Genomic DNA, 14923 nt, shown 5'->3' with positions numbered 1-14923 from the left:
CAGACATTAACTAAGGTCTTTCTCACCCTTTCTTACTCATGCTCAGAACTGTATGAGTGTTTGGTTCATGACTGCCCCTTAGAGTCTTTTTAGGATTTAAACCTGTTTAATCTCAATCTCCTCAAATATGTTAGAGTATATATGTAGGAGGCTGCTCTCTGTCCATAGACTTCTGGGGGTGTTTATACTTGCACCATTAGTCAGAGAACATAAGTTTTTTTTTTTTTAAATAAATCATATTGTATGGCATTTAAAAGATTAGAAAGTCCTCTCTTTGTTCTTTTATCTAGAGAGAAAATTTGAATACCTCTTCTCATGGAATGCAGAACCTTCAGAAAACCCTGGATGGTGAGTAATGTGTAGTTATTAAGATACCTGAAATTCTTTGTGCAATTATATTAGAAAGTTAGTGTTTTGGGGTCTCTGATTAAAATTAGAGTAAAATGCACTTTGCATTTTAAAAGAATAGGCAATGAAATGAACAATATAAAAACTGACACTTCTGCACCAGAACTGAGTGTATTTTTCATGTATAGTATTGAAACTATATATTTTGTGCCCATTTATTTCCTATGACATGGAGAGTCCACAACGAAGGAGGCAAAGAGCACCCCAGCAAAGCTGTTAAGTGTAACTGCCTTACCCATAACCCCCAGTTATTCTCTTTGCCTCTGTCAATGGAGGTTGTGCAAAGTTAGTGTCTGAAGAATTGAATCCTTTTATGGGTACTCTTCCCTGCAAGCAAGGATTGGGGTCTTGATGTGTCCACGTCAATCTCTTGAGTAAGAGTAGTGGTGGCTTTTAGCAGTTAAAAGACGGTGAGGAAGTCCTTTGCTTTAATTTTAACACTTTGCTACCCTTTTTGCAGAAAGCCAGAGTTGGTTACTCTGTTCTTTCTTTTCCTACAGGTCTATGACAGCGACTAAACGCCTGCCACACCTAAGGATCAGCATTCATCATGCATTTGGATCTAAGGTAAGTGCTTTTGCCTTCTAGGTAAAGAAGGATACCAGCACTTAGGATGTTAATGCTTTTTCAGATCCTTCATTTGGGACTTAATACTCCTTATTAGTTAATGAGTCATATTTAGGACATGGCACTTAAGTTTATGGTATGAGTTATGGGCATTTACTCTTGGAAAGGTAGTTTGTGAGGTTTATTAATAAAGGGTTCTTTATTGGTCACCTTTATTTTTATAACGTTTTTTGGGGTAGAGAATATTTATTTAACTGGGCTACAGGGATCCTCTATGAAACAGTAGAGGAGATCGCCGCTCAGTTATTTTTCTTTGTCAGTTTACATGGTCTTACAATATAAGCCGTTTTTCAAACTAATGGGAAAGAGTCCACAGGCGCATTCATTACTTATGGGAAATAAGAACCTGGCCACCAGGAGGAGGCAAAGACACACCAGCCAAAGGCTTAAATACTCCTCCCACTTCCCCTATCCCCCAGTCATTCTTTGCCTTTGTCCCAGGAGGTTGGCAGAGAAGTGACAGAAGTTTTTTTCTTATTTTTTCTATTTGTTATACTTTTATTTAATGTTAATATGTCTCTTGTGGAGGGTGCTACCCTTCGACATGGGACATGAGTTTTAAGTAGTCCTGTTAGCCTCTCGTGGAGGGCCTTGGCGAAAGTTAGAGTCCGGAGATGCAGTGGGAGTTTCCTCTGCGACGCCATCCCGACTCGTTATAACAGCTCCTTTCAGCACTCGGCATTGTCGAACTTCTCTACCTGCTGTCTTCTCTCGAGTCCATGACAGAGGCACTGCTACTATTCGTCACACTTGAAGGGCTGTGTTCCTGTTCCACGGCGTAGATTCCGGTAAGATCGTTTCATTTTTTTTTTTCTCCAAATATTTTTTATTGAAAAAAATAATTAAAATTGACATTTTCAAGCGTACCATAGTAGTCCAAGATAACTTAACATAAATGTATAAGGCAAATTCATAGACCTAACGGTGGTCCAAGTTAAACAGTAGGAATTGTTCAATCAGATCATCTAGCAAATATTATAAGCTGTTGTAGCATACATCAATGTTGGACATGGCTTCATTTAGAAAATGCAATTAAGTTAGTTGCTGAGGTCTCCCACCAAATGTATCAGAACCTGAGCTATGTATGAACATAAACACACAAAAAACTATTTAGTAAAGCTCTCCTTTGAGATAATAAATTTAACTATAGTGCAACCTAGAAAACTATATGTTCAAAAGACAGAAAAAAGAGAGAAGATTCCAAATATAAGTCTAGGAGACTTTGAGATTGCACTTATTTGTGGAATCTTCTCTCTTTTTTCTGTCTTTTGAACGTATGTATGAACATATACTGTGGTGGTAGTAGAAGGCGATAACCTCATGTAGCACACCCAGGCGGGTCAAGATGTGGGAAGGGATGGGCGGGGTAAAAGGAGGGGAAGGGGTCAGATCTGGATAGGGAAGGGGGTTATAGTGCGTCAGACAAGATGGCTTTGTGGATATTTTCAGATATCCTAGTCCACTGACCAGTTTGTAAGGGATGAAATTAGGGATGATGTGGCAAATGTGTTCTGGAGGACTCCTAAAAGTGAAACCAGGGTTCCCAAATGGCCCAGTACAGATCCTCTTTGTTTAGGTTAGAGTAAAAACTCCTTTCCATTGTGGCAAAAAATTGTATAGTCGTTGTGACGTCTGAGATGTCGGGGATCAACAATTGCTTCCATGCTCTTGCTATGGTGAGTTTCATAGCGGCAAAGATGCAGACGGCCAGTTTAGATTGTAAAATGGGAAATTTAGCTGGAAAGATATGTAACAGGTCTTTCTCTGGTCTGTGCGATAATGTCAATCCCATCTCCTCACATATATGGGAGACCTTTTCCCAGCAAGGAACTATTGCAGGACAACTCCACCAAATGTGGAAATCTGACCCTCTCTCTCCACAGTTGTGCCAGCAAAGGTGAGCTAGTATTTGGGACATCTGTGATAGCCTAGCAGGTGTGTAGTACCAACGGAGGAGTATTTCATATACGATTCAATAGTATTTGCACAGTGGAGGGTTTTTCTCGTCAATGTTACAGCTCTGTGTAAGTCTTTATCGGTAATGGCCTTAGCCAAGTCAAATTCCCAGGCCTTAAGTTGCCAAATTCTGAAGGTATTGGTGGATGATTGGATCAAAGTATAGTGGTTAGATAGGGTTTTGGGAATCTTCGTCTTCATCGTCCACATTTTGTCCCAAGCTGTCAGGGGCCGTGGGTCAGATTTAGGAAAACCCCAGGATATAAGGAAATTATGTAGTCTAGAGTATTCGAATGAAAGCCACGATGGCGGATCCCGAATCATGGAATCCACTTCACGTGGAGGGATTAGTGTTTCTGATGAGTAAAATTGTGAAACTTGCTGTAGGTCCCTCTTTGCCCAGTGCGTAGTATGCATGTCTTGTAGTGTGGCTAATAGGCTAGGGATAGAATGTAGCGGAGATGGATGTGGCGTTATTTCTAAAAGATGTCGAAGAGAATGCCAAACTTTTAGGTTATCTCAGATAATTCCATTATGAATCTGCAATTGATCCAGACGATATGTCGGAATCCAGGGAAGGTCCGCTAAACATAGGCCAGCAGGGAGGTCAGATGCTTCAGCGTCTTTCCACTTCTGTGGTTTGCCTTTGTCTGCCCATGCAAAAATAAGTGTCAATCGGGAGGCTTCATAATAGCCTTGATGCTGGGCATAGCAATGCCACCCTGCCCAAACCTTTTCTCTTGTAAGATGTATCGAGTCCACGGATTCATCCTTACTTGTGGGATATTCTCCTCCCCTACAGGAAGTGGCAGAGAGAGCACCCACAGCAGAGCTGCCTATATAGCTCCCCCCGTAGCTCCACCCCCCAGTCATTCTCTCTGCCTGCTTAACTGCTAGGAAGGGCAAAGAGGATTGTGGTGACAAAAATGTTAGGTTTTTATTTTCTCAAGCAAAAGTTTGTTATTTTAAATGGTACTGGTGTGTACTATTTACTCTCTGACAGAAAAGGGATAAAGATTTCTGCAAGGAGGATGATGATCTTAGCATTTTGTAACTAAGATCCACTGCTGTTCTCACAAGGGCTGAAGAGTACAGGAAAACTTCAGTTGGGGGAACAGTTTGCAAGCTAAACTGCATATGAGGTATGTTCAGTCTATTTTTTTTTCTAGACAGACTATGTTATTTCTAGAAAGGCTGGCAATATCCTCATAAGGGAAGGGTAAGCTGTATTCAGACACTTGGATAGGAATTTCAGCTTGCATGAAGGGCTCATTAGTTACTGGTGACACTGTTTGGTAAAAACGTTTTTGTTTATTCAGTAAATGATGCAATTATAACGTTTTTTTGAAGGGACTAAAGGGGTCATTATAGCTTGTTTTAGGTTTTTTTTAACCCACATGGTTAATTTAGAGACTCTCTAGTGTTTTTCTGTTAGGCCTCAAAACTCGAGTGAGGTGGGAGGGGCCTATTTTCGAGCCTCAGTTGTGCAGTTTCTTTTCCTCTGAGACTTCTAACTGTTTCTCCAGAGGTTCCTGCCGTGTTTGAGGGCTGTAAAGAAGTTTTTTCCCCCACAAATTGTTCTGAAGGGCAGGTAGGAGCCACAGCAGAGCTGTGGCAAAGTGCTGAAAGTCTTTTTTACTGGTTTTGATGTTTTTTCAATCCGGTTTTGCCATTAAGGGGTTAATTGTTTATTTGCATAGCTGTGCAAAGTTACTAAGGCTGTATGATACTACTGTAAAAATTTTGTTATGTTTACTGCTTTTTTACACTGTTTTGCAGAATTTGTGCACAGTACCGTTTTATTTCTAAGAGTTATTTACTTTGATAACAGTGTTTTCCAAGCTTGCTTGTTACAGTACTAGCCTGTTTAACATGTCTGACACCAAGGAAAATCCTTGTTCAATATGTTTGGAAGCCATTGTGGTACCCCCTCTTAGAATGTGTCCCAATTGTACTGATATGTCTATAAACTATAAAGAACATATATTAGCACTTAAAAATATAGCAATAGATGTTTCTCAGTCAAAAGTTAATGAGGGTTCGCCATCTAGCTCTCCCCAAGTGTCACAACCAGTAACGCCCGCACAAGTGACGCCAAGTACCTTTAGTGCGTCAAATTCATTTATTTTACAAGACATGGCCACAGTTATGAATACAACCCTCACAGAGGTTTTATCCTAACTGCCTGGTTTACAAGGAAAGCGGGACAGCTCTGGGTTAAGGAAAAATGCTGAGCAGTCTGACACTTTAGTAGCCCTATCTGATATGCCCTCACAATGCTCTGAGGTTGGGGTGAGGGATTTGTTATCTGAGGGAGAAATGTCTGATTCAGGAAAGACACTTCCTCAGACAGATTCTGATATGACGGCCTTTAAATTTAAGCTTGAACACCTCCGCTTATTGCTCAGGTAGGTATTAGCGGCTCTAGATAATTGTGACCTTATAGTGGTCCCAGAGAAATTGTGTAAGATGGATAAATACTTAGAGGTTCCTGTTTACACTGATGTTTTTTTCCCAGTCCCTAAGAGGATTGTGAATATTATTGCTACGGAGTGGGTTAGACCAGGTATTCCGTTTATTCCCCCTCCTGTTTTTAAGTATATGTTTCCCATATCTGACACCATGCAGGACTCGTGGCAGACAGTTCCTAAGGTGGAGAGAGCTATTTCTACTCTGTCTAAGCATACAACTATACCTATTGAAGTCAGTTGTGCTTTCAAAGATCCTATGGATAAAAAATTAGAGGGTTTCCTGAAGAAAATTTTTGTTCATCAAGGTTTTCTTCTTCAACCTATTGTGTGCATTGTTCCTGCAACTTCTGCAGCTGCTTTCTGGTTTGAGGCTCTAGAAGAGGCTCTTCAGATGGAGACTCCATTAGAAGAAATTTTGGACAGAATTAAGGCCCTTAAATTGGCTAATTCTTTTATTACAGATGCCGCTTTTCAATTGGCTAAATTAGCGGCAAAGAATTCAGGTTTTGCCATTTTAGAATGCAGGGCGTTATGGCTTAAATCTTGGTCTGCTGATGTGTCATCTAAAACTAAGCTTTTGAACATCCCTTTCAAGGGAAAGACCCTATTTGGGCCTGAACTGAAAGAGATTATTTCAGACATCACTAGAGGTAAAGGTCATGCCCTCCCTCAGGATAGATCAAATAAGATGAGGACCTAACAAAAATATTTTCGTTCCTTTCGGAATTTCAAGAGTGGTCCCGCTTCAGCTTCCTCTGTTGCAAAGCAAGAGGGGAATTTTGCCCAGTCCAAGTCAGTCTGGAGACCTAACCAGGCTTGGAACAAGGATAAACAGGCCAAGGAGCCTGTAGCTGCCTCTAAGACAGCATGAAGGGGTAGCCCCCAATTCAGGACCGGATCTAGTAGGGGGCAGACTCTCTCTCTTCGCTCAGGCTTGGGCAAGAGATATTCACGATCCCTGGGCTTTAGAAATTGTGTCCCAGGGATATTTTCTGGAGTTCAAAGGCTCTCTTCCAAGGGGGACTTTTCACATTTCTCGATTGTCTGTAAACCAGACAAAGAGAGAAGCGTTATTACGCTGTAGAAGACCTACATACCATGGGGGTGATCCGCCCAGTCCCAAAAGAGGAACAGGGGCTAGGATTTTACATAGAAACATAGATATTGACGGCAGATAAGAGCCATAGGCCCAGCAAGTCTGCCCGACCTTACCTAACAGTATAAACTTATCTAGTTTGTAGGATAGCCTTATGCTTGTCCCATGCATGCAAGTCCCCCACAGTGTTTGTTGCTACTACCTCTTGAGGAAGTTTATTCCATAAATCAATCACTCTTTCTGTAAAGAAGTGCTTCCTCAAATTACTCCTGAATCTACTACCCTTTAGCTTGAGCTCATGACCCCTTGATTTTACTCAAACCTGTTTGTGGTTTCCAAAAAAGAGGGAACTTTCAGACCAATCTTGGATCTCAAAATTCTAAACAAGTTCCTCAAAGTCCCATCATTCAAGATGGAGACTATTCGGTCTATTCTACCTCTGATCCAGGAGGGTCAATATATGACCACCGTGGACTTAAAGGATGCGTATTTACACATCCCTATTCACAGAATTTTCACAAGGGTGCTAGGGTCCCTTCTGGCGGTTATACGACCACGGGGCATAGCAGTGGTGCCTTATCTTAATTCAGGCGTCAACTTTCCAGTTATCCAAGTCTCACACGGACATTGTGTTGGCTTTTCTGAAATCTCACGGGTGGACGGTGAACATAAAAAGAGTTCTCTCTTCCCTCTTATAAGAGTTTCCTTCCTAGGGACTCTGATAGACTCGGTAGAAATGAAAATATTTCTGACGGAGGTCAGAAAATCAAAACTTCGGACTCATGGTAGCGGCAATGGACATAGATCCTTTTGCCCGCCTACACCTCAGACCACTGCAACTGTGCATGCTCAAACAGTGGAATGGGGATTATACAGATTTGTCTCCTCAACTGCATCTGGAACAGGAGACCAGAGATTCTCTTCTCTGGTGGTTGTCTCAGGACCACCTGTCTCAGGGAATGTGTTTCCGCAGGCCAGAGTGGCTCATTGTAACAACAGATGCCAGCCTGCTAGGCTGGGGTGCAGTCTGGAGCTCCCTGAAAGCACAGGGCTTATGGTCTCGGGAGGAATCTCTTCTCCCGATAAATATTCTAGAACTGATAGCGATATTCAATGCGCTTCAGGCATGGCCTCAACTTGCTGCGGCCAAATTCATCAGGTTTCAGTCGGACAACATCATGACTGTAGCTTATCATTCGTCAAGGAGGAACAAGGAGTTCTCTAGCGATCATGGAGGTAACCAAAATAATCCGATGGGCAGAGGTTCACTCTTGCCATCTCTCAGCAATCCACATCCCAGGAGTAGTGAACTGGGAGGCGGATTTCCTAAGTCGTTAGACTTTTCATCTGGGGGATTGGGAACTCCATCCGGAGGTATTTGCCCAGCTGATTCAGCTATGGGGCACACCAGAATTGGATCTGATGACGTCCCGTCAGAATGCCAAACTTCCTTGTTACGGGTCCAGGTCCCGGGATCCCAAGGCAGTACTGATAGATGCTCTTGCAGTGCCTTGGTCCTTCAATCTGGCCTATGTATTTCCTCTCCTTCTACGTCTGGTTGCCAGTATAAAGCCGGAGAGAGCTTCGGTGATTCTGATAGCGCCTGTGTGGCCACGCAGGACTTGGTATGCAGACCTAGTGGACATGTCCTTGGTTCTACCATGATCTCTGCCAATGAGGCGGGACCTTCTAATCCAAGGTCTGTTCACGCATCCAAATCTAATTTCTCTGCGCCTGACTGCTTGGAGATTGAACGCCTGATTCTATCAAAGCGTGGTTTCTCTGAGTCGGTCATTGATACCCTGATTCAGGCTAGAAAGCCTGTCACCAGGAAGATCTATCATAAGATTTGGCGCAAATATCTTTATTGGTGTGAATCCAAAGGTTACTCGTGGAGTAAGTTTAGGATTCCTAGAATATTGTCTTTTCTCCAAGAAGGTTTGGAGAAGGGATTATCAGCTAGTTCCTTATAAGGACAAATATCTGCTTTGTCTATTCTTCTACACAAACGTCTGGCAGATCTCCCAGACGTTCGAGCATTTAGTCAGGCTTTGGTCAGAATCAAGCCTGTATTTAAACATGTTGCTCCGCCATGGAGCCTAAATTTAGTTCTTAAAGTTCTTCAAGGGGTTCCGTTTGAACCTATGCATTCCCTGGATATTAAGCTTCTATCTTGGAAAGTTTTGTTTTTAGTAGCTCGAAGAGTTTCTGAGCTATATGCTTTACAGTGTGATTCCCCTTATCTTATTTCCCATGCAGATAGGGTGGTTTTGCGTACCAAACCTGGGTTCCTCCCTAAGGTTGGTTTTAACAGGAATATCAATCAAGAGATTGTTGTTCTTTCACTGTGTCCTTATCCTTCTTCAAAGGAACGTCTGTTGCACAATCTTGATGTGGTTCGTGCTTTAAAGTTCTACTTACAAGCAACTAAAGATTTCCGTCAAACATCTTCATTGTTTGTTGTTTATTCTGGTAAGTGGAGAGTTCAGAAGGCTACGGCTACCTCTCTTTCCTTTTGGCTGAAAAGCATCATCCGTTTGGCCTATGAGACTGCTGGACAGCAGCCTTCTGAAAGAACTACTGCTCATTCTACTAGAGCTGTGGCTTGCACATGGCTTTTAAAAATGAGGCTTCTGTTGAACAGATTTGTAATGTGGCGACTTGGTCTTCGCTTCATACTTTTTCCAAATTTCCAAATTTGATACTTTTGCTTCTTCTGAGGCTATTTTTGGGAGAGGTTCTACAAGCAGTGGTGCCTTCCGTTTAAGGTCCCGGTCTTGTCCCTCCCTTCATCCGTGTCCTAAAGCTTTGGTATTGGTATCCCACAAGTAAGGATGAATCTTACAAGAGAAAACATAATTTATGATTACCTGATAAATTTATTTCTCTTGTGATGTATCGAGTCCACGGCCCGCCCTGTTTATTAAGACAGGCATATATATTTTTATTTTTAAACTTTCAGTCACCACTGCACCCTATAGTTTCTCCTTTTTCTTCCTAGCCTTCGGTTGAATGACTGGGGGGTGGAGCAAAGGGGGGAGCTATATAGGCAGCTCTGCTGTGGGTGCGCTCTCTGCCACTTCCTGTAGGGAAGGAGAATATCCCACAAGTAAGGATGAATCCGTGGACTTGATACATCACAAGAGAAATAAATTTATCAGGTAAGCATAAATTATGTTTTTTGCAGTATTTTCAACGCTATCCGGGGTCTGGATGAACCCCAGACACAGTTCTGGAAGAGATAATGGATTCTACATAGTGTTTGCTTAGGGACATTAAGAGGAAGGCACCTAAAATAGTACAATACTTTTGGAAGGATGGTCATTTTTAGTGACGCGATACGTCTCAGCCACAAAATTTCTTTAAAACTCCAGGACTTTATAAGCGTTGAAATCTCTTGGGAAACCATGTTGTAGTTTCTATCGACTATCAGATTAAGGTCAGGTCCCAGTTGTAGTCCTAAATGTCTAATTGTGTCTCGCGCCCATTGAAAAGAGTATGTAGTCTGTAAAATATCTAGCTCAAATGCAGCAGTGCTTCAGTTTCAAGAAAATTTTATTATAGCTATAGCTGAAAAAATCTCTCATGATATCAAACACCGCAGGCAGTGAGCCTATTGGGTTGGTCAAAAAAGAGTGACATCTTTGGCAAATATAGCAATCTTTTCACTATTTCCTCCAAGTGGTACTCCCTGAATTAGCTGAGAGTTCCGGATAGCTTGAGCAAGAGGCTGAATGGCCAAGACAAAAATTAAGGGTGATAAAGGGCATCCCTGCCTGGTGCCATTTGTGATCAGAAATTCAGAGAAGGAAAAACCTTGTCCTCTAACTACTGCCAAAGGGACAGCATAAAGTGCCTGTATTGCTTCAAGTACTTCACAGGAGAATCCGAATTGTATCAGAACCTGCCACAGGTAGTCCCATCTGACCCTGTCAAACGCTTTTCTTTCATGTAATTGGCTAGAGTCCTTGAGCTAGTGACGTATGGGATATACATTCCTACCAGGAGGGGCAAAGTTTCCCAAACCTTAAAATGCCTATAAATACACCCCTCACCACACCCACAATTCAGTTTTACAAATGTTGCCTCCTATTGAGGTGGTGAAGTAAGTGTGTGCTAAGATTTCTATGTTGACATGCGCTTCTCAGCTTTTTGAATCCCGATTCCTCTCAGAGTACAGATAATGTCAGAGGGATGTGAAGGGAGTATCACCTATTGAATGCAATTGCTTTCCTCATGGGGATCTATTTCATAGGTTCTCTGTTATTTGTCATAGAGATTCATCTCCTACCTCCCTTTTCAGATCGACGATATACTCTCATATTCCATTACCTCTACTGATAACTGTTTCAGTACTGGTTTGGCTATCTGCTATATGTGGATGGGTGTCTTTTGGTAAGTATGTTTTCATTTCTTAACACACTCTCAGCTATGGTTTGGCACTTTATGTATTAATATAAAGTTCTAAATATATGTATTGTACATATATTTGCCATGATTCAGGTTTTTAGTATATTTCCTTTTGCAGACTGTCAGTTTCATATCTGGGAAATGCATTTTTTAGGAAAATGTATTTCTTACCTTGAGTTTAGTCTCTTCTTTTCAAATTGACTGTCTTTTAAATTCGCGGGCAGACTTAGGCTCGCAAGGCCGCAAAATGGCAAAATTTATTGCGTCATTCTTGGCGCAAAGTAACGTTCGTTGACGCAAATTTGTCATTTCCGGAGTTTTAGTTGATGCCTAGTCTTTCACAAGGTTGCGTCATCTGTGGCGCGAGTGTGTCATTTCCGGACGTTATTGGCGCCAAATTTTTTTTCTCTGTTTGTGTGCGTCATACTTGGCCCCAAATATTTTCATTATTTAAGACCCCATTCCTATATGCCTTTTTCTCTATCAGAGGGCTATGCTGTTTGCATTTTTTCCCATTCCTGAAACTGCCATATAAGGAAATTGATCATTTTGCTTTATATGTTGTTTTTTCTCTTACATTTGCAAGATGTCTCAATCTGATCCTGTTTCAGAAATCACTGTTGGAATCCTGCTGCCTGATAACAGTTCTACCAAAGCTAAGTGCATTTTTTGTAAACTGGTGGAGGTTATTTCTCCAGCTGTGGTTTGTAATAGTTGTCATGATAAACTTTTACATGCAGAGAATGTATCAATCAGTAGTAGTTCATTACCTGTTGCTGTTCCCTCGACATCTAATGCACAAGATATACCTGTAAATTTAAAAGAATTTATTTCTGATTCTATTCAGAAGGCTTTGTCTGCCATCCCGCCTTCTAATAAACGTAAAAGATCTTTTAAAACTTCTCATAAAGTTGATGAAAGTTCAAATTAACGGCAACATGCTGAATTATCTTGCTCTGATGAGGATCTATCTGGTTCAGAAGATCCTACCTCAGATATTGACACTGACAAATCTTCTTATTTATTTAAAATGGAGTATATTCGTTCTTTGTTAAAAGAAGTGTTGATTACATTGGATATGGAGGAAACTAGTCCTCTTGATATTAAAACTAGTAAACGTTTAAATTCTGTTTATAAACCTCCTGTGGATACTCCAGAGGAGGTTTTTCCAGTTCCTGATGCTATTTCTGATATGATTTCTAAGGAATTGAATAGGCCTGTTACTACTTTTATTCCTTCTTCAAGGTTTAAAAAATTGTATCCTTTGCCAGCAGTTAGACTGGAGTTTTGGGAAAAGATCCCCAAAGGTGATGGAATATTATCTAAGGAAAGCCTATTTATATTCAGGTCATCTTCTCAGGCCTGCAATTTCTTTCGCGGATGTTGACTTAAGCGCAACAAGTATTGGATCCTGAATTGTCTAGCATTGTTAACTTGATTCAACATGCTAATAATTTTATTTGTGATGCCATTTTTTATATCATCAAAATTGATGTTAAATCTATGTCTTTAGCTATTTTAGCTAGAAGAGCTTTGTGGCTTAAATCTTGGAATGCTGACAATACTTCTAAGTCCAGATTGCTATCTCTTTCTTTCCAAGGTAATAAGTTATTTGGTTCTCAGTTGGATTCAATAATTTCAACTGTCACTGGGGGAAGGTTTTTTTTTTGCCTCAGGATAACAGACCTAAGGGTAAATCTAAAGCTTTTAACAGTTTTCGTTCCTTTCAACAAAATAAGGAACAGAAACCTAATCCTTCCCCCAAGGAATCTGTTTCCAATTGGAAGCCTTCCTCAAATTGGAATAAATCCAAGCTTTTTAAGAGATCAAAGCCAGCCCCCAAGTCCACATGAAGGTGCGGCCCTCATTCCAGCTCAGCTGGTAGGGGGCAGATTAAGGTTTTTCAAAGATGTTTGGACCAATTCAGTTCAAAATCAATGGATTCAGAGTATTGCCTCTCAGGGGTACAGAATAGGATTCAGAGTAAGACCGCCTTTGAGAAGATTTTTTTTCTCTCATGAATTCCAGCAAACCCAGTAAAGGCTCAGGCTTTCCTGAAGTGTGTTTCAGACCTGGAGTTTTCAGGGGTAATCATGCCAGTTCCATTTCAGGAACAGGGTCTGGGGTTTTATTCAAATCTATTCATTGTCCCAAAGAAAGAAAATTCATTCAGACCAGTTCTGGATCTGAAAATTTTTAATAGTTATGTAAGAGTACCAACTTTCAAAATGGTGACTATAAGGACTATTCTGCCTTTTGTTCAGCAAGGGCATTATATGTCCACAATAGACTTACAGGATGCATATCTTCATATTCCGATTTATCCAGATCATTATCAATTTCTGAGATTCTCTTTTCTAGACAAGCATTACCAATTTGTTGCTCTTCCGTTTGGCCTAGCGACAGCTCCAAGAATCTTTTCAAAGGTTCTCGGTGCCCTACTCTCTGTAATCGGAGAACGGGGTATTGCGGTGTTTCCTTATTTGGACGATATCTTGGTACTAGCTCAGTCTTTATATTCTGCAGAATCTCACACGAATCAACTAGTGTTGTTTCTTCAAAGACATGGTTAGAGTATCAATTTACCAAAAAGTTCCTTGATTCCACAGACAAGGGTCACCTTTTTAGGTTTCCAGACAGTCAGTGTCCATGACTCTGTCTCTAACAGACAAGAGACAATTAAAATTAGTTTCAGCTTGTCGGAACCTTCAGTCTAAATCATTCCCTTCAGTAGCTATGTGCATGGAAGTTTTAGGTCTCATGACTGCAGCATCGGACGCGATCCCCTTTGCTCGTTTTCATATGAGACCTCTCCAGCTTTGTATGCTGAATCAATGGTGCAGGGATTATACAAGGATATCACAATTAATATCCTTAAATCCCAATGTTCGACTATCTCTGACTTGGTGGTTAGATCACCATCGTATAGTTCTAGGGACCTCTTTTGTTCATCCAACCTGGACTGGAATCTCAACAGATTCGAGTATTTCAGGTTGGGGAGCTGTCTGGCGATCTCTGACAGCCCAAGGGGTTTGGAAATCTCAAGAGACGAGATTACCAATCAATATTTTGGAACTCCGTGCAATTTTAAAGACTCTTCAGGCTTGGCCTCTGTTGAAGAAAGAACCGTTCATTTGCTTTCAGACAGACAATATCACAGCTATGGCATATGTCAATCATCAGGGTGGGACTCACAGTCCCCTAGCTATGAAAGAAGTATCTTGAATACTTTCTTGGGCGGAATCCAGCTCTTGTGTAATTTCTGTGGTACATATACCAGGTGTAGACAATTGGGAAGCGGATTATCTCAGCCGTCAGACTTTACATCCAGGGGAATGGTCCCTCCATCCAGATGTGTTTTTCTCAGATTGTTCAGATGTGGTGTCTTCCAGAAATAGATCTGATGGCTTCTCATCTAAACAAGAAACTTCCCAGGTACCTGTCCAGGTCCAGGGATCTTCAGGCGGAAGCAGTGGATGTGTTGACACTTCCTTGGTGTTACCAACCTGCTTATATTTTCCCGCCTCTAGTTCTTCTTCCAAAAGTGATCTCCAAAATCATCATGGAACAGTTGTTTGTATTGCTGGTAGCTCCAGCATGGCCTCACAGGTTTTGGTATGCGGATCTTGTTCGAATGTCCAGTTGCCAACCTTGGCCTCTTCGATTAAGGCTGGACCTTCTGTCTCAAGGTCCATTTTTCCATCAGGATCTCAAATCATTAAACTTGAAGATATGGAAATTGAACGCCTAGTGCTTAGTCATAGAGGTTTCTCTGACTCAGTGATTAATACTATGTTACAGGCTTGTAAATCTGTTTCTAGAAAGATTTATTATCGAGTTTGGAAGACTTATATTTCATGGTGTTCTTCTCATAAATTTGCTTGGCATTCTTTCAGAATTCCTAGAATTTTACACTTTCTTCAGGATGGTTTGGATAAGGGTTTGTCTGCAAGTT

At 41.2% G+C, this 14923-nt stretch overlaps 1 protein-coding gene across 5 annotated transcripts in view; it reads left to right on the top strand.

Moving 5' to 3' along the window:
* CLIP1 (CAP-Gly domain containing linker protein 1) overlaps positions 1-14923 on the top strand; it is an 868764-nt gene that overhangs the window by 565898 nt on the left and 287943 nt on the right. For all 5 annotated transcript variants that reach the window (XM_053701760.1, XM_053701761.1, XM_053701758.1 and 2 more), the window contains one exon: positions 291-348. In XM_053701760.1, coding sequence (XP_053557735.1) covers positions 291-348 — 58 coding nt within the window. The remainder of the gene's footprint in view (positions 1-290; positions 349-14923) is intronic.

This window comes from Bombina bombina, chromosome 2 (assembly GCF_027579735.1).
Source record: "Bombina bombina isolate aBomBom1 chromosome 2, aBomBom1.pri, whole genome shotgun sequence".
In the NCBI taxonomy this organism is placed as follows: Eukaryota; Metazoa; Chordata; class Amphibia; order Anura; family Bombinatoridae; genus Bombina; species Bombina bombina.
This window is presented reverse-complemented; position numbering and strand designations above follow the sequence as displayed.